This window comes from Berghia stephanieae, chromosome 4 (genome assembly GCF_034508935.2).
Source record: "Berghia stephanieae isolate SIO BIC M18660-M18661 chromosome 4, UCSD_Bste_1.3, whole genome shotgun sequence".
NCBI lineage: Eukaryota > Metazoa > Mollusca > Gastropoda > Nudibranchia > Aeolidiidae > Berghia > Berghia stephanieae.
The window spans coordinates 61,424,393-61,451,662 of NC_088363.1; the positions used below are offsets into that span (position 1 = coordinate 61,424,393).

Consider the following 27,270-nt stretch of genomic DNA (forward strand, 5'->3'; position numbering starts at 1 on the left):
TGGAATTGCAGGGCCCGTTTTGTATTTTTGATATTCGGAAAGTGATTTTCTTTACTTATAAAAAAGTAGAAAAAAAAGTAGTTTTCACCACAGTCAATCATTTAAGTGAAATAACGGTTTCTATCAAGACAGCATATCTATACAATCACGCGCTCATAAAGTGGAAATTGTTTCAATATTGAAAGATCACTTTTGTTTTGCTTTTCCAAGAACAGTGAAGGCTTGGTATCCTTAAACCACTCAATGAAATATTACCTTGTCAGTTTGGACGAGACAACTTTTATGCCACATATCGATAGAGCACAGTGCCACACACGCCTTCTCCAACATGTTAAAAACAAAATCTTAAAATTATATTTCTTTTAAAAACTTTTGTTTTTACACATTTTAACTTGTTCCATGCCGTTTTTTAAATAATATTTATGTGTTAATCAAATGTTGAGAGAAGGGAAATAACTCGGACGAGTTTTACCGTGACTATTAGATCCATTACTTTGAGTTATGTCCCTGGATCAACATACAACAATACCATCCATCGTAGAAGACCGTGCATACAAGGCACCGGTATTTGGTACGTTAGTTCCAGTCATTTTTGATAATATGATAACAGATGCTGTATAAATACAGGGTGTCCCATAAGTTTGGAACCAATAAGAAAATAGTTTACGAAGAAGCAGACAGCACAACAAAGCACATAATGTTAGAGGCAATAAAGAAAAATAATTCAAGTTCTGTTTAACACAAACCAGAACTCGATTTTCAACGTGTTCACCATTTTCTGTGGTCAAAACTATGCGTCCAGAAAATCACATCTACAAAATTGTTAAGTTGAGCTAATTTCTCTGAGCAAAATAAAGAATTGTAAGAAGATGCTGAAAAAGGAGAAAAAACATGAACAGAAATCCCTTCTAGATCCAGCTCTAAAGCATGAGCATCGATAAGTAACATAATGTAAGCCCACAATACGGCTTATTATTCAAACAGGATTAATAGGCTACACACTTCCAAGAATTTTGGGTGATTTGATTTTCTAAGAGTAAACTATGTTTGGACAATTCCACACCCGCTTGGGGTGGAATTGCTCCAATACCCCCCCCCCCCCCAAAAAAAAAAAAAAAAAGAAAAGAAAAACAGAAATTGGATAAGGATATAACTATTTACTTGACATGATAGCTGGGGTCATTATTTGTAAAATAAAACCATTTACATAGGATTTTAATTAAATATTATCACATAAAAAAGACATTAGAAATTCGAAACCTATAGGGTGTGGTATTTAGCTGGGGCCACTCTTTGTAAAATAAAACCATTGACATGGGATTTTGATTAAATATTTTCACATAAAAAAGTCACAAGAATTTCAAAATCTGTAGGGTGTGGAATTTCCCTGACATTTATAAATCTAAAATAGGCACTTAAGGCATCTAGAACAGGTTTGGGGGTAAATTTTACATTTCCGATGAATGATTAAGCATTTCTAGCTTTTGCTTCAAAGTTGAAGAAAATTAAACAAAATTTTGCAATATTTGAAAACAATGAATGTTGCACTTACCTTCAATGGGCTTGTAAAAGCTTGAAAAATTGTCAGAATTCAACGGTAGTAAAAGTGGCTGGTTCTTGTGTTCAAACAGGAAATAGAAATCAAAGGCAGTTAAAACTTTGAACAATATCCCTTGGGTCTTTTTGCATTCTTTCTACGAAGAAGAAGATATAATGAATGTGGGTGTGGAATTACCCCGGGTGTGTAATCCCCCCCTACCTTTACCACCCTACACGTATTTTCATCGGCAGTTCATTAATTGTTGAAGGCTCTATTTACTATTCTGCTTTTGTGCCTAAAATTAAATGTTTATCCTACAACAATCTCTGTAAGTGTAAGATTAGGCAACTGGTGTTCTATTAATGTCTTAGCATGTCCTATAATTTCATGAATAAAGAAATAGGGACAAGGACCCTCACCTCGATCATTAACAAATGCAGCTAGACAAAGAAATAACAGCACGTGGTGTGTATCAAAATGCACAAACACACATATGTAACACACGCATGCAGACGTCATGACCCATCGCCCGGGCATTTTAATGGCCGATAGGCGCATGTGATGACCGTTGACCAATCAGAATCATTCATTTGTAAGGTTATCAGGGAAAAACCTTGACTTGTTTACAGTTTTAAAAGTTCATTTTTGGTTGAACCACGAAATTGTGGAAACAGTCATGCTTTCTCTGAGATAGATAAAGACACGCCCTTTGCTGTGATATCTTACACGCTATTGGGCTGAGGAAAAAACTCAGTCTTTCTAAGCCTTGGAAAGTCAACTCATGTTTTGAATGTTTCACTGATAGTTGTATTTTTAAACTTGAACTTTATATAACTTATCGTCAATATTTATGTTGAATTATTATGTTTTCATGTGGAACAATGGTTGTAGTTTCTGAAATAAACAAAAATTGAAATTTGATAATTTTGACCATTTCCACTTTAAAACCGGTTTTCTTCGTTTTCCAAATCCCGACTTAATACCGCTTCGAGGCGTAGGGTCACATATGGGGTTTTCCAGAGGACGGCAGAGTTATCAAATTAATCATGAAACATTGTTATTTTGCTTATGTTGGTTTGAAAGCTGCATATAATTTTTGTACAATAATAGTACTGTTTCAAAATAAACATAAATAAATACAGGCAAAATTGAATCGGTGTAATATAATATTTTATAAATAATCATTTATTTTCCATCAAAAGATTTTTTAAAAATAGCATTGGAATAATATCAAAATGTGTTTATGATAGAATATTTGCTACATAAACATCACATTGTAATTCAATTTCAAGATCAAAATTGAGATAACGGAGATTAAGGATTATTCTTTTTCAAATCAATAAGGATTAATATTTCCCTCAAGCACCAAACGAAATGAGTAGAACAGCATGAAATACAACGGAATCCTGATACAGTCAATACCGCTAGTCTAGAAATATTGTGACTTTATCCATTATAAAGGGAACATACTTATATTATAATATAAAAAATTCAAAATTCAAAATTCAAAAATTCAAAAAAATTCAAAATAAAGCGGCTAAACTTATAAGATTAACGAAAAAAAAGAGATCATATAACACCAGTTCTCCAGGAATTGCACTTGCTTCCTGTGAAGTATAGGATAGAATTTAAAATATTGTGCTATGTTTTTAGATGTCTGGATGGATTGGCACCTGAATATTTGCAGGAACTGATTAAAAAATATGAACCCACTCGAAATTTAAGATCATCTCAGTCCCAACTTCTAAAAGTTACCACCTCAAAATCCACTTTCGGTGAAAAAGCCTTTTCATTCATAGCTCCACGCCTATGGAACGCACTTAGTCCTCGGACAAAGTCCTGTGAAAATTTATCATCTTTCAGGAAATGTCTGAAGACTGAGTTGTTCCGTGAAGCTTATTTTTCATAAAATAGATGTTGCTTTGATTTTGTTTTTTGTATGCATGCTTATTATGTATCATGTAGTGTCGTGAGTTTTAATTTTATTGTTTTTAAACATTTTTAAAAATTTTTTATTATGTAAAGCGCCACAGAGCACGATTAACGTGGATGTTTAGGCGCTATATAAATTCATTATTTACTAATTACTATTTACTATTTACTAAATAACAGGAAAATTGGGATCAAAAAGAGATGTTGACTTTTAACAGAAGCTGACTTTAAGAGTGTTGACTTAAAGCGGTTTCTACCGTATAGCTATTAATTCTAATTTTTTTCTCTTTTTCTAATTTCCCATAATGAAAATGTAATTCTAGCATATTTCCTATTCTTGTTGAAGAAAACCACAGGTCGAAATGTCGTTTACTTAGTCTTGTATCTTTTCATAAGAATTAGTTTTACTCCCTTTATTTTACTATACATTGTTTTTGTTACCATAGCACCTCGGAGACACAATATGAATTCGCTTGGACATAGATGTCCTGTGATCCTGTAGCCAAAAGGTTAATGTGCAGTACTTGTTCACCAAGTGCTGCCACAAGTATATTAAGACTCAAAAAGCGTGATTCTCTTCGATGCAGAATGCCAATGTAACTTGAGTATTTATACATGGAGCAATATCCACCAAACGTGCTCAAAACGCTTTACAAGGGGTCCCTAGCCAACAGCAACATATAAGGACGTTATGACATGACGCCTGTTAGACGATAATCATTTTTTTCTGCCAGAGAGAACAACTCTGTTAAGGCGCGGTTTGGGTCTAACTATGAGGAAGATCCTTCAAAATATTGATTTTGCGATTTTGGTGGAAAATGATATTGTATTATCTTATATAATAATATCAATTAAGTCCAACTTCTTAAAATAAATTGTAAAGGCACGAAAAACAAAGTCGAAAATGGTACAGGTAGTAAGAAAAGTGTGAAAAATGGAAAGCTATTTTGCTATTTTCTCAATCTGTCATTTTCCTAAGGGTTTTGGATACTGTGTCAACGTTTCTCAGAATCTATTCAATGAAATTGTCTGAAAATTTCCAGTTATCACAGAGATAATGTATTATGTCACCATAGCGATTTTTTTTATAAGTGTGTGTACTTTGGATTATAATCCAAATTATCAATTTTAACAGAAATTTTGTCATAACATTTTGATCTCAACTTTGTAATGTTCTAATAAAAATTCCATAAGCTAAAGCTGTAAAATCTTCCTTTGGTGACACACTATACTACAATGTTGATAAGAGGGAAGAATATGGAGGTCATTCCTTCATTAGTTTTTTTGTGGAACGTTTGCCACAAGATTTTTATCGTTTTTTAAAATTAGGTCGCAAAACGGGTATCAACGCAGATAATGTATATTTTTCACCAAAAATGTTTTTTTAAAATCTATAATGACATACAGAATGATTAAAACCGCAAAATATAGGTAATTAATTATTATTTTTTTGCTTCTACGGAGTCCAATAGATTGATTAGAGTGTTAACATAGAACAAAACCCCGAGTGTTTTGAAAGTTCGAATTTTATCTGGTGTTTCTACGGAGTCCAATAGAATAGAATAGAATAGAGAGTGTTAACTTATTTTTTGACAGTTATGTGGCATAGCAGGTTTTGCAATTCACATCCTCGTTGACTTAAGCTGGTTATTCACTAACAGGCGGCTATTTTGGTTTTATGGTATGACACTTGCCTTCCGCTTGGAAGGTCCTGGGTTCGAGTCCCGCTTTGAGCGGCGCATAGATGAGTCCTTGTAAAATGTTCTTTGCTCAAATACTCTCATCGTACTCAGGCCTAAAATGAGTACTTTGTCATTAACAACGTTGTCTCTGTCGGAAAAATATAATATCGCTTAACAGGCGTCACGTCTTTTGCAACATGTTAAATGTTGCTGTTGGCTAGGCAAGGGACCATTCGTAAAGAGTTTTGAGCACGTTTAGTGCTCTATATTAAAACATTCTCAAGCTCAAGGTGACATATCGCCAGAAATGAATCGTTATTCAGGAAAATTAGAGAGTGAAATTTCGAGTAGAATTTAAAATATTTGAGTTATGTTTCGCATTCTTTTCTGACGACCTTTGTATATCATAAAAGATCTTTATTATCAGTAATTAATTCAAAGAATGAATATGAGCATTTGTTACTTTATTGCGCAGTTCTAATAATTTCGCATGCTTGAAACGCTTCACAAAGTTTCAGTTATCACCCTCAGTTGGTCATATGGAACTTAATTCCATTTCAACGAGTACAAGTGCCCTTGTGGTTCTTTTTAAGATTTAAAATCTCAAAATATCCGTTATTGCATATTATTTCTAGGTATTTATTCACACATTTGCATCATCTGTTTGCTTATTTTTGCATTAAAAATATTTGCATTTTATGAACATTTGTATAGTAAATTCAAATTATGAAGTAAGTAATGTGATATGTCACTCGAGATCATCGGTGGAAGAACAAGTCAGTGTATATATTATACATGCAATACTATAACAGTATCCCATCATTATGCTTTAAAAGATACATAACACACAGCAGAAATAAACACACACACACACACAAACACGCGCGCGCGCGCAACGCGCCCTCTCTCTCTCTCTCTCTCTTTCTCTCTCTCTCTCTCTCTCTCTATCTATCTATCTTTCTCTCATATACACACACATACAGATACACACACAAACACACACACACACACACACACACGCACACAGAGGAACATAAAGAAGCGGAGTTTTCATAAAACAAATGTATCAATAGAGACTAGCTTCCTCCTTAAAAGTCTGTCTGAATCAAATTCATCGGTGATGCTTATTTCTTCATTTGTTTAATTGTTTTTGTTGTTTTAAACGCAAAATGTTCATTTTAAAATTCTTTATTTTTTGGAGCTGTTGCATTCATTTTCGTTCAATAATTTGTATATATTTTCCTTTACGAGCTTTTTTCATGTTGCATCTTATAAGACAGATTCATATTTTCTTCATTCGTTTACAGGCTCCAAGAAATATTAACATATTTGTGAACATGATAGTTTGGTTTAAATCTTCATGAAAGTTTTGCTTGAAAAAAAAAATAATGTTCAAATAGTTGTACAACCTCAAATCTCAGATCCTCATTGTCCATCAGACCAATACATTTGTTGATATTTAAGAATACGTATACAAGACAATGAAACATAAAAAAAATCATAATTAATCTGGAATGTATGATGTTATCATTATCTAACAAATTATAACATGATCGATGCTATTTCTAACACCCCAATTATTATATCTTTTAACAGCCAATGGGTTTAATCTCTAACCACCAAGATGAAGGATAAAGGTATCTTAATATTGCTACATCTCCGTTTGGGATAGCGATCGATGCATTTTTTCCAAAAGGCAATGAATCAAACGGTGCCTTGAGCAATGTGGATGGAATCGGTTTGCTCCATCCATGAAAGAGTTGGGTGAGATATGGCAGCCTACCGTCTGGACAAAGCCACTCTTTGGCACCGCGAAGGCTAGTTTCCATATCCATGGACTCGTCCAGAATAACGTCCTTATCCGCGCTAAATTTCAGTTTATCCAGAAAAGTACACTCACTAAACACGGTGACAAATGCATCAAAGCCGTTTCGTTGTAGATAAAAATGGCCGTACCAATCATCATACGGTTTTATGGTTATGTCAAACTTAGAAAAAACTTCTTCTATTCTGTAGTATCCATACGGAATTCTACCAACTACACACAAGTCAACATTGTTGTCCCACTGCAACACTTTCCCCAGTCTTAACGCTCCTAGAAGAGTGCCATAACACGCCACGGGATCCACACCGAGTTGGCGCAAGGCATTGGTTGCATCCACAGCAAGTTTGGACATTTCCTCGAGTTCCTCTTTTGGAAGAGAGCAAGGAGCAGATTCTAGAACGTACCAATTTTGCTTTAGCTGGAATCTTGTCATATATGCTGATAGAAGTGTAGCATTGACCAAGAAAAAAACTATAAATGTAATAATCACCATAAAGATCATGAATATTGTGTATCTCACATATGGTAGCTGGCAACCTTTAGTCATTGCTGGTCGATTCAATGTTACAGTTGTTCCCTTTTCAGTTGTTAAACACTCATCATTTCCTCCAATAAAAATTAATAGATCATCTAAACTCTTAAACTCCTTGCCCATGCTGATGGTTCACAGAATCTGAAACATGAAAAATTATGGATTAAGTTAGGTCAACATATTCAATGAAATATACATGTGAATGGTTTTATCATGTATACAATTGTTTTGTTTTTGTTTTTGTTTTTTGTTTTTGTCAGTAGAGTTCTCGGAAAAGTTATGGAAACAAAAACAAGAGCATTTACAGTCATTCGTGAAAAGAAGGAAAACATACAGGGGTGAACTTAAACAGGATTATGGGCAAATATATTTATAGCAATTCTATGAGATATAATTGATGGTTCTTCTGTGACCACCCGTTGCTATGTCTGGCAAGCTATTAAGATAGATGCATTTTACAATTATCTTATAGTATGAGTCCCGTGTTATTCAATCAGCATACAGTGCTCACACCTTTGAAAATTACATCAGTTATAGTATATCTTTTTAATAATTAATAATTACATTTTAGAGTAATAATTACAGAGTGAGAATTATTTATGAAACTCTCTTTAAACGTCGTCCTCAAGGCCTCAAAGTTATTGAGGGACATCTATTATAATTAAAATCGGTTCAAATAGGATATGACCTCAAACCATCCAATTCTATTCAATCCCGTTCATGACTCAAGTGCCCCACAAGGGGTGTAGTGTAAGCGTTGATGCTCGAAGCTCGAAGAAATAAATAACAATGTGAAATTGAATGTAAGCTTCAAGTTAATTACAAAGATAGATCAAATCGAGACTCGAGACTGGACCTCATTTAACCCTCCCCCCCCCCCCCAACCCCTCCTCCACTCGACTCTCCCCGGCCACCCATTGTACTTTTCCTTTTATTACAAATCGTACATCATATACTACTACTACTACTATATACTACTACTACTACTACTACTACTACTACTACTACTACTACTACTCTACTACTACTACTACTACTACTATACTACTACTACTACTACTACTACTACTACTACTACTATTACTACTACTACTACTACTACTACTACTACTACTACTACTACTACTACTACTACTACTAAAAGTACTGTTGCTTCTCCTGCTGCTACTGCCACTCATGATTATACTTATACCGACATCCCTTAATTTTGTACTTATTTCAAATTCCATTGTATTTATTGTCCAACAATAGTCTACACTGTTTTTATATTTCGCTTTCTAAACTGCATTACACAGTCCCTCTCTGCCTCCCCTCATTTCACTTAATTAATTGCGCACCTTTTAGAAATATCTATTGTTTTATTTTTATTCGTGCTTCCTTAAAAAGGAGCATAATATAATTTCCTGCCCATCAATGTTTTGTTTATACATCTTAACAACGCCACTATCACATCTCATTCATCTGTAGTGTTTCATTCATCTTGTTTCGTTGATAAAGGGGAAACCCGAGACGTTCAGTTGATCTGTTTTTGTAAATAAATTGAAGCTTACATCCAATTTCACATTGTTTTATATCACAAGGGGTGTATGACATTTGCGGCACTCATTTCGAACATTATTAGAAAACAAATATTACATTTGCGGCACTTTTGTAAACAATGGTCCTAATTGGTATTACATTTCCTGGCACTGATTTTTATAATCGATACTACCGATAAAGAAATCCTCTGACCTTTATTTAACTATGATAAACTAATTATTGTTTTCGCTAAAATAAGACGTGAATACGTTGTTAGTAATTTATTTTAGGATTGATTAAAGGGATAGCTGACTCCTGACTAATTACAAATCAGTGCATAAACAGAATGTATTTTCGTTGTCATGTACAACATTGATTTCATCATTGGTATAAAACACATTTGTGCAGTGAATTCTTTCCGTTTGTCAATTGCACGATTAGAAGGATGTCTTCGAAATTTGCAAAAACAACAAAAGTCAAACCTGCTATTGCTCTCGATGGCTTTCTCTATTGGTGAAAGAAAATTGCCGCGCGCCACACAAGGATTGGCTTCAACAGTCATGACGTCACTTCCCTCGTAATGACGCATAGTAACTTAGCAACTGGCTCTAAACTATCGGAACAATGGCGGACAGCCTTATGAAATATATCTGCGACGAGCACAAAAGTGTATCCAGAGGAGAAAAATATTATAAATATGGTCATGTTTTGACTTTTATACATTCTGATCACATGACATATGAAAGTTCTAGCCAGCATGAAGAATAAAAAGTACCAATTTTATTTGTTTAGAACCTCGCTGCTCGCCGTTGCTGGGCGACGTGACATCAGACTTTTGAATCCAACGACGCCGCTTAACCCACCTAAAGTCATACATAGAAACGACTATTCACAACCACGAAGAAGAAGGCATTTCATAAACAATTTTGAATAGCATGTTTTATCCTTCTTTGAAGTTATACTAAGGGTCAAGGACATAATGCTGATGAACACGTTCATGATCAACGATCAACCAACACAAGACAGACAAAATGGCAGGAAAACAAAACATTGACATGGATGATGGATATCAGAAAAGAATATGGCGAAAAATAGAATCGACAGGAAAACATACAGTGGTCGGATAAGTTAAAATGGTCTGCCAATCGTCTCCCTATAAAAATTAAATGTCTCATTTGTTTAATTTGTCAATTCTTTCAATAATAATAATAATAATAATAATAATAATAATAATAATAATAATAATAATAATAATAATAATAATAATAATAATAATAAAGGGGTTGTAAAAAGGAAGGCATAGTGATAATGTATCGCTACTAACCCAGTAGAAGAGAACGCCTGAAATGATATCTAGTGTGTATCTTGTTCTAGCTACTATCATGAATTTGATAATGAGTTTGGAATACAACTTATACTCTAAACAACTGGGGCAATACATCATTTCAATACGTACACAAGATAGGCAAAATCTCACAAAAATTGGAGGAATATTTAAACGAAACCGTAATATCTAAATCAGTATTATTCATTAATCTTTTGATTGATCTCATCCGAAACCTTTTAAAATTAGGCACAGAAATTAACACCATATTGTAGCTAAAAGGATTGGATACTTACATTTAAATGGTAGAATTCTCCGTCAAAATAACTGACAATATTACTATGTTAAAGAGTGATGGTTTATAAGATCAAACCAAAATGGCTGTCTAAAAACAATAACAAAGACAACTGAGTGACGTCAATTTCGTACCTGGTATATTGCTCAGACTGTATCAATCTCATCGAAGACGTGTGTGAAATAAAACTGTCCAATTCTTGAACAAAGATATTTTGTAATGCCTAATAAAAATGTGTCTTCAAACTGCTTTAATAAAAAATAAATCATGGTTGCATTCAGCATTCTCTTATACGTTGCTTCCTTCCCGTTAAACTAAAACATTGAATATACCATAATTTTCATCTTCTTAAATCTCTCCTTACCGATGCTTTTCAGTATTTTCCCAAAATAGCAGGCGTAACCAGCAGAAAAAAATTATTATTTACCCTCAAACAAGTTCTCTACAAAACAACGTTACAACGTTATGTTCTTATTGATATAACAAAGATCATTCTTCAAAGTTTGTGATGTACAAAATGTATCGGAATAGAATAGTGTACCTATTCTACATTGTATCGTAACAAATGTGACGATTTTGCTGTAGTAAGTAAAGGGTTAAAGAAAGAGATCCAGGCATTCGGATATTTACTTTTAAAATAATAAAGAGAAAAGGAAAGGGTGAAAACAGTGTACGGTTTGGGGTATTCAATAATCGCTGGGAAGCCTATTTTTCTATTCGTTGCTTAGCGCCACAATATTGTTATACCTAAAACGGGTACCACAACACTACTTAGATGGTACGCACTATTATAGTCATTTGAAAAGAAAGCTATTCTCTATGTTTGTATATCAATAAAGAGTAAATGGGTGTGTCTCATGTGTGCTCTACAGATAAAACCAGACTGTTTTCTGCTATATATATGTTCGTTTACATTTTTTATCCCTCTGTTACAATACGTCGATAATTTTGCGATTTAGCATGATTTTACAATATAATAGCCATAATATATTTTTTTAATTGATATTTTTCGATCCCAAACGTATATTTTCTATCTACGCCGCCATTTTTTGAAAGGAAACTATGAAGCTGGGTACACAGTAAAGACTTTCACAGTAAAAGTCTACTGTACATAGATTTTACACTCGGTCTTGGGTTTTTATCATGTTATTTGTTATTATTATTATTATTATTATTATTATTATTATTATTATTATTATTATTATTATTATTATTATTATTATTATTATTATTATATTATTATTATTATATATATTATTATTATATTATTATGAGCATTCATCATTATCTTATTATTATTATTATTATTATTATTATTATTATATTATTATTATTATTATTATTATGATTTATTATTATTATTATTATTATTATTATTATTATTATTATATTATATATTATTATTATTATTATTGTTTATTATTATTAGTATATATTATATAGTATAGTATATAGTAGTAGTAGTATGTAGTAGTATTAGTATTAGTAGTAGTAATAATAGTAGTAGTAGTAGTAGTAGTAATAGTCATAGTAGTAGCAGCAGCAGCAGCAGTAGTAGTATGTTTTTCTATTATTATAATCATCATCATTACTTGAATACGTTTATTTGAATGCCTGCGCCATTCTCACATCTCTCATTCGTCTTTAGAGTTCCATTCATCTTGTTTTGTTGACAAAGGGGAAACCCGGAACACCCACATTACCCGTTTTCGTGTGTTAAATTGAAGCTTCTATCCCATTTTTATTGTCATTTATTAACATACTGTCTAAAATTAGTAACAAAGAGCTGAGTGACGTCAACTTCGTTCCTTCTATAAACTTCAAGGTTATACATAGTTTTGTGTGTTGGCGTGTTATATAAGGGGGCAGCGAGGCTCAGCTAGACGGTCTTTGCTTCGTACCCGAAAGGTACCGGGTTCGATATGTGTCCTTGAGCAAGTCACCTCGCCCTAGCTTCACTGCGGTTGACGCCTGGGTTATTCCAGTCTTCCCTTGGAATAGACCCTAGAGACGTGTTATATTGTGAGTATCTTATCTAAACATATTGCGAGCTTCAACGGTCGTGACGTCACTTCCCTCGTAATGACGCATAGTAACTTAGTAACTAGTTCTAAACTATAGGAACAATGGCGGAAGTCCTTAGGAAATATTTCTCAGACGAGCATAAAAGTGTATCCAGAGGATAAAATCATTATATATCTGACCATCTTTTGACTTTTATACATTCTGATGCCAAGATATGTGAAGAAGTTCTAGCTAGAATGAATAATTAAAAAGTACCGATATTCTTTGTTTAGAACCAAGCCGCTGGTTGCTGGGGGACTTGACATCAGACTATTGAATCTAATTAACCAAAGAGCATAGTGATGCCAACTTTTTTCATTCAATTGTTTGTAAACAACAGCTCTGTTTGTCCAAGCGGGCTTGAGGATGTGTCTTTAATTCCTCATTTTGTTGGCCAAAAATATATAATTCTTATCAATACAGCTTATTATAGGGAATGAGATTAGCGGAAGAGTAGCGTCCCTTGATTGGACGTCACCCATAGTCTGTGACGTCACCGGCGGAAAAGTTATTAGAGAGAGAACGTCATGTTGGTTGTGCGCATGCGTCTCTAGTCCTCGCTTCCGGTGAAAGCGGCTTGAGACACTTCAAAACCAAACGACGTTCTCTCTGTAAGACGACGTCCAATCAAGGGACGCTACTCTTCCGCTAATATCATTCCCTATACACATCTGTGTATAGTTTCATACTTTGAACAAGTGGTTGTTTTTTCACAAAACGACTAGACGTCTATCTACCAATCTTATCGAATATAATGTGCACGACACTTTTAACAGTCTGAATTTATCCAACGGAGACATCCTGTAATTCGGAATTTATATCATAATAAATTCATAAATAATAGACTCTAAGATACCCACGCCTTTCGGACAGTCGTCATAATGTAAACAATAGCAGAGATCATTAAAATAGCGACCTACACAGACGTAACTATCGATTTAATGTGTCTTTATAAAATATCCAATGTTCAACCGCCTGATCAATAGAACCAACACAGAAAACTGTGTGTAAACTTAAACGTTTATAATTTAATCGAGATAATCGTGATAACTAGTCATTCATTTGAGTGGTATAAAAACAATAGGAATAATCAATGAGAGGTCGATTTCATGCACGTTATTGTTCTCTGTTTGTCCGAGCCCGTGGGATGGTGTGTCACTAATTCCATTTTTTTATTGGTCAAATATCAACTGGTTCAACAGTCGTGACGTCAGTTCCCTCGTAATGATGCATAGTAACTTAGAGAACTGGTTCTAAACTATCGGAACAATGGCGGACGCCCTTATGGAATACATCTCCGACAAGCATAAAAGTGTATCCAGAGGAGAAAAACATTATAAATATATGATCATATTTTGACTTTTATAAATTCTGATCACATGACATATGAAAAAGTTCTAGGCAGCATTAAGAATAAAATGTACAGCTTTTCTTTGTTTAGAACCAAGCTGTTCGTTTCTGGGCGGACGTGACATCAGACTATTGAAAACTATTGTCTGATATCAGAAAATTATAACCACTTATTATATAAATTATTCTCACTTCAGTTTCTTCTGGTGTGTTTTTATTTCCTCTTCCCTTCGTTGAATTTTGTTGTTGTTGCTGTTGTTGTTGTTGTTTTTGTTGTTGCTGTTGTTGTTGTTGTTGTTGTTATTGTTGTTGTTGTTGTTGTTGCAGTTGTTGTTTTGGGGGGGGGGTGGACGGGATGGTTTGTTTTTGTTGATTTTTGTATGTTTTTCAGTGTGGGTATTTTTGCTTATCCTTTGTATATCTTATCTTTTTTTGACAGTTCGATTCTTAATACTCAATCTAAAATAAAAATAACACCAGATACAGGCAAAATACAACATGATACATTAATATATATATATATATATATATATATATATATATATATATATTATATATATATATATATATATATATATATATATATATATATATATTTCATTCCATGTTTTATGTTGTTATGTTTAATCTTAATTATCGTTTCAATTTTCAACATAAAGATTACTCCGACAGAATACCGTTTTGAAAAGATTGGTCACAAAGGTATTATTGAGGTTGTCCTCGCGCTCCAGGTTCCAGGTTTAAGAGTTTTTGCCAAAATGAAGGTCATTTAAATCGATCGATATTTGATGGACAAGTTTTCTGGCCAAATCTTTAAATACGCGTCTTTCTAGAGTACGACAGTTAACTGGTTTATCGTTTGCTTGATAAAAATATAATTAAATTACCAAAAAAAAAAAAAACAAAAAAAAAACAAAACAAACGAAACATTAAAAAAACATGATAGAAACGTACTCACACCAACACCTTTCCCACGTATCATGAACACTGTCTGTACAAATATAGACTATACCAGTTCTTTTCAATACCACAAGGTGTCTCCAATCACTTGCGCTAACAAAAGAAAATACGTCTATCGAGTAAAATTAATTCTATAGATAGCTCGAAGGTGACGTCATTCAGTTTCAGGTCTTTGTTACTGTTTTTTACCATCCGCGTTTATGAGTAGTTCTCACTAAACTGTACTAACCTGACTATAAACGTTTAAGGTTACACAAAGTTTTGTGTGTTGACCCGTGATACTTCCGAATGGCAATGTTGTGAACTCCTTCGCCAAGCGCATACTGTCTATTAACCGAATTAAATATGCGACGATGAATCGGCTATGCACGGCTACACACGACTAGATAGCTGTCAACCAAAATACCATGGTCCACTTTTTATACTCGAGCTGAACACGTTTTGATTTTTTTATATTGCACGAATTTGTTTTGTGGAAGAATCTACACTACTGGTACCTAATCAATAACTACTACACACCGCTTGATTTCGCCTTCTGCATAAGTTTTTTCCTCGAAATATCGGTCTTATAAAACTGCAGGGATATGCACATTGATTAAATTATAAATATATTTTTGGCAGCACAGTTTAATAGAACTTTTATTCTTCTTTCTAAAAATATCGAAATCGTTTGATTAATGTTGGTCAAAATATACATTTATTCGCTTGAGACACCTTTCATCGGAAATTACGGTGTTTTGATAGCCAAATCATACCCCTTTTATAGATAGTATGCAGATGACGTCACTCAGGCCTTTGTTACTGTTTTTGCCATCCGCGTTTGTGAGTTGTTCTCACTGAACTGTATTAACCAGACTATAAAAGTTCATGGTTACACAGAGTTTGTGTGTTGGTCCGTTATACTTCCGGATGGCAATGTTGTGAACTCCTTGGCAAAGCGCATTCTATCTATAGATAGTATGCGCTTGGCTAAGAAGCTCATAACATTGCCATCCGGAAGTATAACGGACCAACACACAAAACTGTGTGTATCCATGAACGTTTATAGTCAGGTTAATATAGTTCAATGAGCATTACTCATAAACGCGGATGGCAAAAAGCAATAACAAAGACCGTCATCTTTGAACTATCTATACCGGTGTTTCTTTCTTACGAAACCCGCCGAAACACGACGAAACCCGATGAAACCCGACGAAACCCGACTATATTATGGGAAGTAGGCAGCAGTGGGGAGTGAACCTTGGACTCAGGAGAGTGTACACCAGTGGTGAGTGAACCTGAGACTATGGTCTTCGGCGGGTTTCAGCGGGTTTCGTAAAAAGAGCAAAACCAGGAGGTATTACATTTTTACGAAACCCGATGAATTCCGACGAAATTCGCGAGTCCTGACAATATCCGACAAAGTTATGGGAAGAAGGCAACAATCGGGAGTGAACCTGGGACTCAGGGAAGTGTACAACAGTGAGGAGTGAACCTGGGATATGGAAAGAGGATATCAGTGGGAAATGAACCTGGGACTATGGGAGATGGATACCATTGGGAGTTGAAGCCGGGCTACGGGAGTTAGGTACCAGAAAAGAATGAACCTGATACTATAGGACGTGGGCACCAATTGGGATTAAACCTGGGAATACGAGAGGTATATACCAGTGGAGAGTTAGCTAAGAAGGGTACTTCACTTTATCGAAACCTCCCGAAATCGTCGAAAATTATGGAAAGTGGGAACCAATGGGGAATTAACCTAGGACTCAGGAAAGTACACGCGAGTGGGATGAACCTGGGACTGTGGGAGATGGACACCTGTGGGTATTGAAGCCGGACTATGGGAGTTGGGTACTAGAAGAGAATTAACCTGACACTATAGTAGGAGGTGGGCACCAATGGGGAATGGACCTGGGACTCAGAGAAGTGCACACCAGTAGGGAATGAACGTGGGACTATAGAAAGAGGATATCAGTAGGAAACGAACCTGAGACTATAGGAGATAGATACCATTGGGAGCTGAAGCCGGAATATGGGAGTTGGGTACCAGTAATACAGTCCTAATCTTGAAAAAAATCGGTCATTTATCTGTGTTGTGTAGTTCAAGAAATGTGTGTTTGGGATTATAATTTATTATTCAGTTAACGGGATTTCACATTGGGCCAAATTTTAAACGCATACAAGCGACAATAATAACAGTGTAGTTAACTTAATTTAGCAATCAATGCCATTGCTTACTCATAAAGTCTGCTTGGAATCTTCTTATACTTTCTAAAGAGTAAGATCTAAGCGATCCGATTTCTTTTTAAACATATGTTTTTGCTATTAAGCCTGACACCGAACAATAAAGGCAGTAAAAAGCAAAAATTAAACTTTTGAAATAATCAAATCCTTATTGATACGATATTTATCAATAAGGATTTGATTATTTTGAACAGTTAACCTAAATTCGAAGGATTTTTGAATTGTGTTATTCAACAGTGGCAAATCCGATCTTTCCCCTAATCCTTGATTGGTAACAGCTGGCACTTCGTCTTAGTAATATATCATAATCTTATCAAATCCATCAGTAATAAGAAATATTATGCCTTGTAACCTTCCAATGGACATCTGTGACATCATACTGAATATAGACGGATTAGTATAATAGCTGTCTCGAGTATAAGTCATTAAGATTATAAAGAAAATCAAATTATTTATAGCTTACTCTATTGTTTGAAGAGGACAAAACAAAAAAAAACTATTCGTTTTTATTATTTGTAACCCTTCGCCTCAAAACGGTATTAAATCGAGGTGGTTAAGATGTTGAAAATATTGAATTAATATCCTGAAATATCAGACTTGTGTTAAGTTTATACAATTTATTGAAGATAATAGATACCATAATATTTTAGAGTGCTAATGACAACAGTTTAGATTTTTGACTAGTTTAACATTAAATTCGACTTTTAAGCATATGGTTCGTTCCGACATAATGTCGTTTTGAAACGATGGGTCACATTTATTTTTATTGTGACATTAACCAGTTAACTGCCTTGCGTATTTAAAAGTTTGGCCAGAAAACTCGTCCTTCAAACATTGGTCATTTCCCTCATCTTAGCAAACATTCTCCAAAAGAAATGGCTTTTTAAATTGAGCTTTTTATTAGAGAGATTTCCACTAAACGTTCTCAAAGCGCTTTCCATAGGGTCCCTGAGCAAGATCAATACTAAATACTTAACATTTAGAACGAGACATGACATGCGCCTGTTAGGCAATATTGCATTTTTTCCCCGACTGAGGCAACGCTGTTAACAGTCAAGTACTCATTTTACACCTGAGTACGGTGAGAGAATATGAGTGAAGAGGACCTTACGATTCGAAAGCGGGTGTCATACCACAAGACCACATAGCCGCGAAACACTTGAGAACTCGCGAGGTCCGCAAGTGAACTTCCAAGTTTGAGAGTTTTTTTTTTCCAAGATACTAAGTAAAAGTCCATTCTTTTTAGATATAAAATTTACTTCTTATGATTAAAAAAAAAAAAGAAAAGAAAAAAGAAAAAAAATGGTGTCGCCATGGAGAGCTATCGTCCTTGAAATGTCTTTGAGTGCATTATATAATACTGGATTGTGTTTTTTATTTTTTATGAATATCCTCCAAATTGTGTTTTTTGGGCATTGGTTTTGATCGAAGTGAACATACTTGCAGGTCTGATAACCGGACACAATTATAAATGATGGGCTCATTTTAACATTGTTGTAATGGACAACATTTTGTGTTGGTTTCAGATTGATTCCATTTCAATAATGAGCTCATAAAAATGTGGGTAAGTTCAGTTCGATTTTGATGAAAAAATATCTCCAGCTACATTTGTGCCTAAAATACGTTTTATTAAGGTCCACAGAGCAGTTAATGTTATTAAAGCATAGTAGCTCTTAGAAGATACGATACGATACGATACGATAGACATTTTAAAAATGTATTTATAGATTTTCTATTTATATGACACATTAAAAAAAAAGCAGATTTTATAGGCTATTTTTTAAAATGGTGATAACTAATGCCTACCGATGACGGGTCAGATTAATGAACACTCCTCTTCCCTTCTCCCAAGAGATATCTCCCAATTTATAGAATTAAAGAAACTTCTGTTCAAATCAATTTAACACGTGTTATATAAGATTATATTCAGAGAAAATATGAAGCAGGCACTTGTATCAATGATGAATATAAATGTATTATGGTATCCAGTCAAGCGGCTAGTGCGACAGCTCTCTCTCTCTCTCTCTCTCTCTCTCTCTTTCTCTCTCTCTCTCTCTCTCTCTCTCTCTCTCTCTCACACACACACACACTCTCTCATTCTCTCTCTCTCTCTCTCTCTATCTATTATATATATATATATATATTTATATTTTTTTTTTTTTTCTTTCTTTCCATCTATTTATCTGTCTATCTCTTCTCTCTCTCTCTCTCTCTCTCTCTCTATCTATCTATCAATCTATCTATCTATTTATCTGTCTATCTATCTATCTATCTATATATATATATATATATATATATATATATATATATATATATATATATATATATAGACGCAGGGTGGCGTGTTAGTTGGATACCGAGTTTGGCTATAACTCCGCGATATTTTTATTCTCAGTTTTCATCCGGCATTCTCCCATACCATCAAGATTATATTTAATTACTCATAAGGTTTAGAAGTACCTTTCTTAAGTTGTGGCCATTAAAAGACCAATGGGTGCATTATTCCCAAATGTTGAGACGACGTTCTGTTTAATTTCAATGGCTGGAATTGGTTTAAATTTTATTTGCACTACACCTTTAATCGGAAACATGCATATATTTGACCCTTCGCCTCAAAACGGTATTAACTCGAGTTGGTTAAGATGTTGAAAATTGAATTTATAGCCAGAAATATCAGACGTGTTAAGTTTATACGATTTATTGAGGAGAATGGATACCATATTTTAGAATTCTAATGACAACAGTTTAGTTTTTTTTACCAGATTAACATTAAATTAGGCTTATAAGCATATGGTTCGTTCCGACATAATACCGTGTTGAGACGATAGGTAACGTATTATAAAATATGTTTTAATTATTTCTTTTATTAAAACAAAAGAAAACCCAACAAATTTTGACGTCAATTTTCTCCAATAAATATGGAATAAATATATTATAACCAATTAAGTATAGACCTTTTATTTATACAAGAAAAACATACTTTTCTGACACTTTTCTCCAAATAATAAAAAATAACTCAACTAAGAGTGGGTCAAGGGGCGAAACATCTTGCTTTCCCCGGAGTCAAACAAGGAAAAAATATACCATTTATATCATGCGGAAGTATATTCTTTTTCAATATCAAAACTAAAGTCTTTGCAAGGATTATAACAATTGAAGTCTAAAGAATATGTTTTAGAGAGCATTTCACTAATTGTTCTTAACTTATTGTAAAAGAGCAATGAGGCTAAATTTAACTTCCATTACCTTTACTGTTACCATCCAATTGGATTCAATGGTCTGATGTCACGTCGCCCAGCAACGGCAGCTATCCTGGTTCTAAACAAAGAAAATCTGTACTTTTTATTCTTCATGCTGGCTAGTTTCATATGTCTTGTGATCAGAATTTGTAAAAGTCAAAATATGATAAAATTTATAATGTTTCTTTTTCATATGGAGACGCTTTTATGCTAGTCGGAGAAATATTTCATAAGGGCGTCCGCCATTGTTCCAATATTTTATAGCCAGTTACTAAGTAACCATGCGTCATAACGAGGGAAGTGACGTTATGACTGTTGAAGCGTATTACAATGAATATGAAGCAAATATCTATTTAGGCGGTTATTTCCCTTAGTTAATAAAGATGTAATATGGAAAAACATATGCTTTAATACGAAAATGTATGGTTTATTGCCAAAGCAGTTCTAATATAGGTATTATTGTTTTGGTCTAGGTGAATTGTATGCAAAAGTTCATGATCTCTACCCGAATTTGCAATATTTCAGCCTAATTCCCCTTACTTATTGCCATGTTCTAATCAGGATATTGCTGGTCCAAAAATTAAAGAAAAGCACACCCTTCCCCCCCCCCCCCCCTCCCTCCAAACTTAAAAAGCCTTTTGTGTTTACACAATAAATAGTCGACACAAGTTTGGGAATTCCCATTATTTTATTATTTTCTTTCTTATAATAAGCCTTCTTCTTCTTCTCGAGTGATATTGGAACGGCTGAAAACTGCACTACCAACTAAGCTATCCGTGGACTGTGCTTGTATGCACGTTGCCTGTCATATACCTCTATGACGATCTATCCTCCGCCTCCCTCATTTACTCTGAGTTTGTAGGGATGTTGCTCGTTGACAGCCTCAAACTGGTCAGGAACGTCAACCTCTGACGACCACGAGCTCTTTATCCCTCAATGTAACCACTAAGTGTTAGTCTTTCATTGTGCCCTCGTCCGCCATACATGGTCAAGAAAGCCCATTGGCCTTTTTCGAATGGTTTTCACAATTTCTATGGGTTTCCCTATTCCATAATACTAACGAAAGAGTGAACATGGAGAGGCTTCGTATGGGAACAAGACAGACAATTGTCTGTTTTGTTCCCATACGAAGCCTCTCCATTTTCACTCGTTCAATTGTCTGTTTTTTCTCATACGAAGCCTCTTCATTTTCACTCGTTTAATTGTCTGTTTTGTTCCCATACGAAGCCTCTCCATTTTCACTCGTTCAACTGTCTGTTTTGTTCCCATACGAAGCCTCTCCATTTTCACTCTTTCGTTAGTATTTTCACGATCACCGGCTTCAGGCAGCCCCTACCGTTTTCTCCTATTCTATAATAAGCCTTTCGTAAGGGGGAATACTAGTGAAAGCACCAAAATATATTTCCTTTTTTAAGTGATGTAAATTTAAAGTTCATGTGGCAAATCTTTTAGCCTTAGGCTGACGACAGAGTCAAGCCGTCCCAACCCGTCTGTGTCATTAACTTTGTTCATCATCATCCATCGTGGCTTGCGCTCTTGAGAACGTTGCCGGTCAACTGTCTCCACGAATCACGATCCTCTGCGGTGCGCGTGAAATCTGTGTTACTTTTAAAGTCACATTTGGCCATTCTTAGGTTATTTAGATAAGTCATTCTTTGTCTTTCTCTAGCTCTCTTTCCTTCGATCATTCCAGGTGTTACCAACTTTTCTATTCCGTCTCTTCTCCACACATGTCCCAGAAACCGTAACTGCCTCTTTCTAATGTTATCGATCAATATTCTTCCCTTTCTCACCTTCTCCAACACGTCCTCGTTCGTACACCTGTCTGTCCATGATACCCTCAACATTCTTCTATATACCCACATCTCAAATGCCTCTAACCTCCTCGTACATTCTTTGTCAAGCGTCCACGTTTCACAACCGTATAAAAGGGTACTTATGACATATGTTTCTACTACTTTCATTCTGGTTGCTACACCAATATTATTTTCTTCTTGCGTCAGTTCAATTCCTTTTAATAATATATAAAAACCTTCTATGAACTTTACATAAGAATACTTGGCCCTTTTGAAATTACATAAAAATCTTACAATCCTTCTTGGTAAACATATTAAATGACGAAAGCGTTTTTCCATTTACCCCGTCGTTACATCAAATTAGGTGGTCCCGATAGCTCAGTTGATAGTGTAGTTTTCAGCATTTCCAATATCACTAGAGTGAATTGAGAGGAGCATAATGCCTCGCTAGTTCTTACAATCCCCTGAGTTTTGTCCTTATTTTATATTTGTTTACAATTTTAATTTTAAAAGTTTTTACTAATTAATTTGAAGGTTCTTTAGAATAAAATATTGATTCTTCTGTGTAAACAACCAATTTGAATTAGCTATCTATGATTAAGAGTAAAGAAAAGTCTTCTCTCGTCGTACAGCACCCACTATTTGTAGACTATTACCAAAAATGCATTTAATGACGTCATTGATTCCTGAAATCATCTAAACAACATATTTGCGTAATCATTAATCATTTTCCATTCTTTTTCACGCTTAAATTTAAAAAAGAAAACCCGCTGTATCTAGAGTCTATCTATAGTCCGATTTTTTTAGTAATGTCGCGTGTTTTTCTGGTTTTTCTCAGCTGTCCCTCTCTCAAAAGTTGTAAAAATTTTGTGTCAACACCTGAATCAATCTGTCTTAACTGAATCTAGATTTTGGACCGTATTGATGTCATATTAAAAAAAATCTTCTTTAAGACCTATAAAAACGACTTTAAAACAGCTGACATAAAATTAGAATTTTACATTGTATAAAATAAAAACACGCACCACAAAGAATGAATGAATTCATCGTATTTCCAAAAAATCTTGTACTGACGTAGTGATTATGAGTTCACGTCATACTTCTTTCCAAATAATAACAATTCGCTTTAAGTGTTATAAACATACCACTTATGTAGTTCATATCAAATTTTGAATTTATTATTTATGGCATATTATCTACATCATGTCGAAATTACCAAAGACTGATATAAAATCTCTCGCTTTAAATCATTTGAAATAGTGATTGTATACTCAATATTGTCAAATTACAAACACTGTTTATATAACTTTGACAAATTGTTGTCTATGCATGAACGTTTCACAGGGCATTTAAAGGTTTTAAAAACATATTAGGCTCTTAAACAGCACGATACGGTACGGAATCTCTATCAGCTCCACTCTCGTAAAGCTACGAAAAGAGATCTTCTTGTAACTATCGATAAGTCATTAAAGAGGACGGCAATTGTTTTGGAATTTCACAATCAACCATTAGAAGATCGTTATCGAAATACAACAGAGAGATCACCAGTGTAGAACGATGTGGCAGGAAAAGAATCATAGATAACTTTGATATTGATATCGTCCAAAGATGTATGGATGAGCGTAAATATACATCCGAAAAAATATTGGACGTCTGATTATTCAAAGAAAAAAGTCCATGGGTTCTGGACAGAGAATCATTGTTATTCTTGCAGGTGGTGATGATACTGGAGATTTAAAAGGATGCCATGCCATTTTTTCTTCTCTGTATCATCTGGAATATAATTCTGAGGTCAATGCAAAGGTGTTTTAAGACTGACTAAATATCGTTTGCTGCCCTCCATTGAAGCACCCAGCTGTGTTGTATTGGACAACGCTACTATTCGTTGGCCCATGGTCACTTTAAGGTTCCACTTTGGCAATTATAGACCATTTATCAAAATGCTAACTATACTCCTTAGTAAATGAACCAGAAATAACTTTCAAAGCAGACTGTCTAATCAGGGAGTTTTGACACGAGGTTGCGCGACTTCCCCCATATCACTGTGAGCGCAATCCAATCGATGTCATTGGGCCTAAGTAGAGGGGAATATTGAGAGGAGGAACACCAAATTAACTCTCACCGACGGGGCAATAAATGATAAAGAGTAGACTGAGAAAAGGCATGCCTCAACCTTCGCAAACTAGAGCAAAATTACATTTCACTGGATAGAGTAAGGCTCGGAATCTTTTTGTAGTCATTTCATTTCTCCTTTTCATCATCCTCGTCATCAGACTGTGCTGATTGATGTGTCAAGTATTTCTTGGTTGTTGTTGTAGTTGTTGTTATTATTGAACACATATTTGTGGAGACACTGTCTCATAATTGATGATTTTTTACTTATGACCAGTCTATATAAATTTGTGTAATCCTCTTTGGCATAAACAAAGCTATTTCTCAAACTTTTGCAATCAAAATTATATTTGAAGCGCGTTATCTTCACTTTCGTTTGTATTCACCAGAAATGTGTATTGATAGTTATAAAATGTAGATGTTTGATAGTTAAAAATTGCCATTCGTTGCTTCATTTTCAAATACTGCACGTATATCGTTTAAGCTTCAATTAACCGAACGCTCCAGTTTAACGAATTCCTTCAAAATGGATATATGCGGAAAATTCATAATTTTGATAATGTAAATCTTCTATGAATTCCGATCCTCACCTGTTATCGATTTTGATATGGCTGTAATAAACAAAAGCCTTTCCTATTGTTTTAAAATTCATGGAAAAATATTTTTTATTAAGACAAATTGATACAGAGGTTCATACAAATTTTTGCAGCTATGCAGTGGGGGCAGCTGAGAAAAAGAAGAAAACACGCGCCACTTATTAAAAATCTGACTATAGATTGATTTGTATCACTCTAATCGTGAAGGTAAGTTCGTTTGACATCTATCTTAGTTCAAACTAAGAAAAGTTAGTTGCATTTGTCCCCGATTGTCAAAAAAATGGGGGGGGGGGGGGGGTCCGAATTGGCACAACTGGGTATCACGATTGAAACACATGGTGCCGGATTGGTACAAGTGACTATGGCCCATAAATCAAGGCCAAACACACAAATGAAATGTGATGATAGACAAGTATTTTATCTGAAACTTTAGATAAATGGCGTTTGCAACATATGCAACAGTTATTTTCACAATATTACTTTCGGTGTGCGGCCAATGTAAGTCATTAAGCTGAGAGAGCGGTTTTGGGGATTCGAATTGGAACACCTCATCTTATTTAAGCTCTTTTTTATAGCACAATATCCACTATACGTGTCAAAGAGCTTTACAAATGATCCCTGACCAACAGCAACACGTAACATGTAAAACAAAAAATGACGTCGGTTAGGGGATATTAATATTCTTTTCCGAGAGAGACAACGCTGTTTACGGCCAGGCACTCATTTTACACCTGAGTACGGTGAGAGATTGTAAGTAAAGAGCTTTTTCTAAGGACTCAACTATGCGCAGAGCGAGGCTCGAATTCAGTTTGATAACGCCTCAGCACAAAAAAGCTCGACAAATATATGCATTCATAAACAATTCAAATGTAAGGTTCATGAACCGTGGTCTGCTGTGTCACCTAACGTGAATCCTCTTAACCATTGTGGGATTTCATTTTAAAGAAAGGTAAAAAGAAACAAAATAAAAATTCCCAAAAAAGCGGAACAAAAATTTGATGAACTATTCGACAGACAAATTACTATTTGGATCGATAGAACAACAGAAGCAGTCAATAATCAAACAACATCAATGAAGCAATGACAAAGAGTTGTCGCATGGATCAATTATGAACGGCGAGCATACAAAACGCTTCAGTGCGTCATGTGTGCTGATTTCAATGTTGTGCTCAATTTTGCAAAATCGATTTTTTAATCGCTGGTTTTTAGAAATCTGACATTTTTTAAATAAACAATTTAATCAACTTCAATAAACCATACACGATAAGAAGACTAGTTTTTTATAGTTTCCAAATATGTGGAGAGAAGGATTAATGGATTAAATGCGACGCATAAATAAGGGAACAACACAAAACAAACGACGTTTCGGCCTTTGCCTTTCTCACGTAAACACGAAATATATATAATAGTAAAAAGCCCGCAATTTGCGGGGAAAGAACTATTTTCATTCGATATTGTACCCACCATCAATTAATGAGGGCAGATAGGTAAACAACGTTGTCTGTGTAACTTGGTACATCCTCTGTTGATTTTTCTGTGTGGCCCAACATGAAGTGTAAGCCACTATAGATAGTTCGAAGATGACGTCACTCGGGTCTTTGTTATTGTTTTTTGCCATCCGCGTTTATGAGTAATGCTCACTGAACTGTATTAACCTGACTATAAACGTTCATGGATACACACAGTTTTGTGTGTTGGTCCGTTATACTTCCGGATGGCAATGTTATGAGCTTCTTAGCCAAGCGCATACTATCTATAGCCTCTGACCCATGACACAGCAATATACAGTTGTCCGTGTGTGAAAACAGGTTGTTGTAAGAAAATCAACTGCGAAAATAAACCTGAAGTAGCAGACGTGAGCAGAGTCGAGAGACGATCCTGGGGAGGCTTTCCGAAAGCTCCTACAAAGGGAAACAACTCAAATAATATTCCCTCAACTAACCCCAAGAAAAAATAAAACCTAGTACCTCTAACCCTAATAGTAATAGGAAAAACAAACACCTTAGCACCTTTGCTAAGCAAGACTAATGGCTAACCCTAATTTTTTTTAAATTCTCCGATCTCGAGCTAACCTAATAGGTACAGTTCCCATCATTCCCTCCTTCATCCCTTTCTTCCCTTGAGACTGCAATCTTGTCGAATATGGGTATACTTTGTTAGTGGGCACAACATCGTTTACTGTAGGAGATTGATTATACCAATATAAAATATCTTTGACAGACTTCCCCGATCTAACAGACATCCTTTTGGCCGTTACCCGATGTCCCAGGTCGTCAAGA

At 34.7% G+C, this 27,270-nt stretch overlaps 2 protein-coding genes across 5 annotated transcripts in view; one reads left to right on the top strand and one right to left on the bottom strand.

Annotated features, from left to right (window-relative positions):
- LOC144970959 (gamma-aminobutyric acid receptor alpha-like) overlaps window positions 1-27,270 on the top strand; it is an 89,182-nt gene that overhangs the window by 28,572 nt on the left and 33,340 nt on the right. The gene's annotated exons all lie outside the window — the stretch shown is intronic.
- LOC144970960 (uncharacterized) overlaps window positions 2,705-27,270 on the bottom strand; it is a 36,348-nt gene continuing 11,782 nt past the window's right edge. The window contains exons 1-2 of one of the 4 annotated variants that reach the window (XM_078911174.1): window positions 19,055-19,226; window positions 2,705-7,652 (exon numbers count right to left, since the gene is read on the bottom strand). In XM_078911174.1, the coding sequence (XP_078767300.1) occupies window positions 6,744-7,634 (891 nt within the window). In that variant the 5' untranslated portion in view covers window positions 7,635-7,652; window positions 19,055-19,226 and the 3' untranslated portion in view covers window positions 2,705-6,743. Of the gene's footprint in view, window positions 7,653-15,020; window positions 15,342-19,054; window positions 19,227-27,270 lie in introns of those variants that run through there. The other 3 variants (XM_078911177.1, XM_078911178.1, XM_078911176.1) reach the window with 3 other exon arrangements.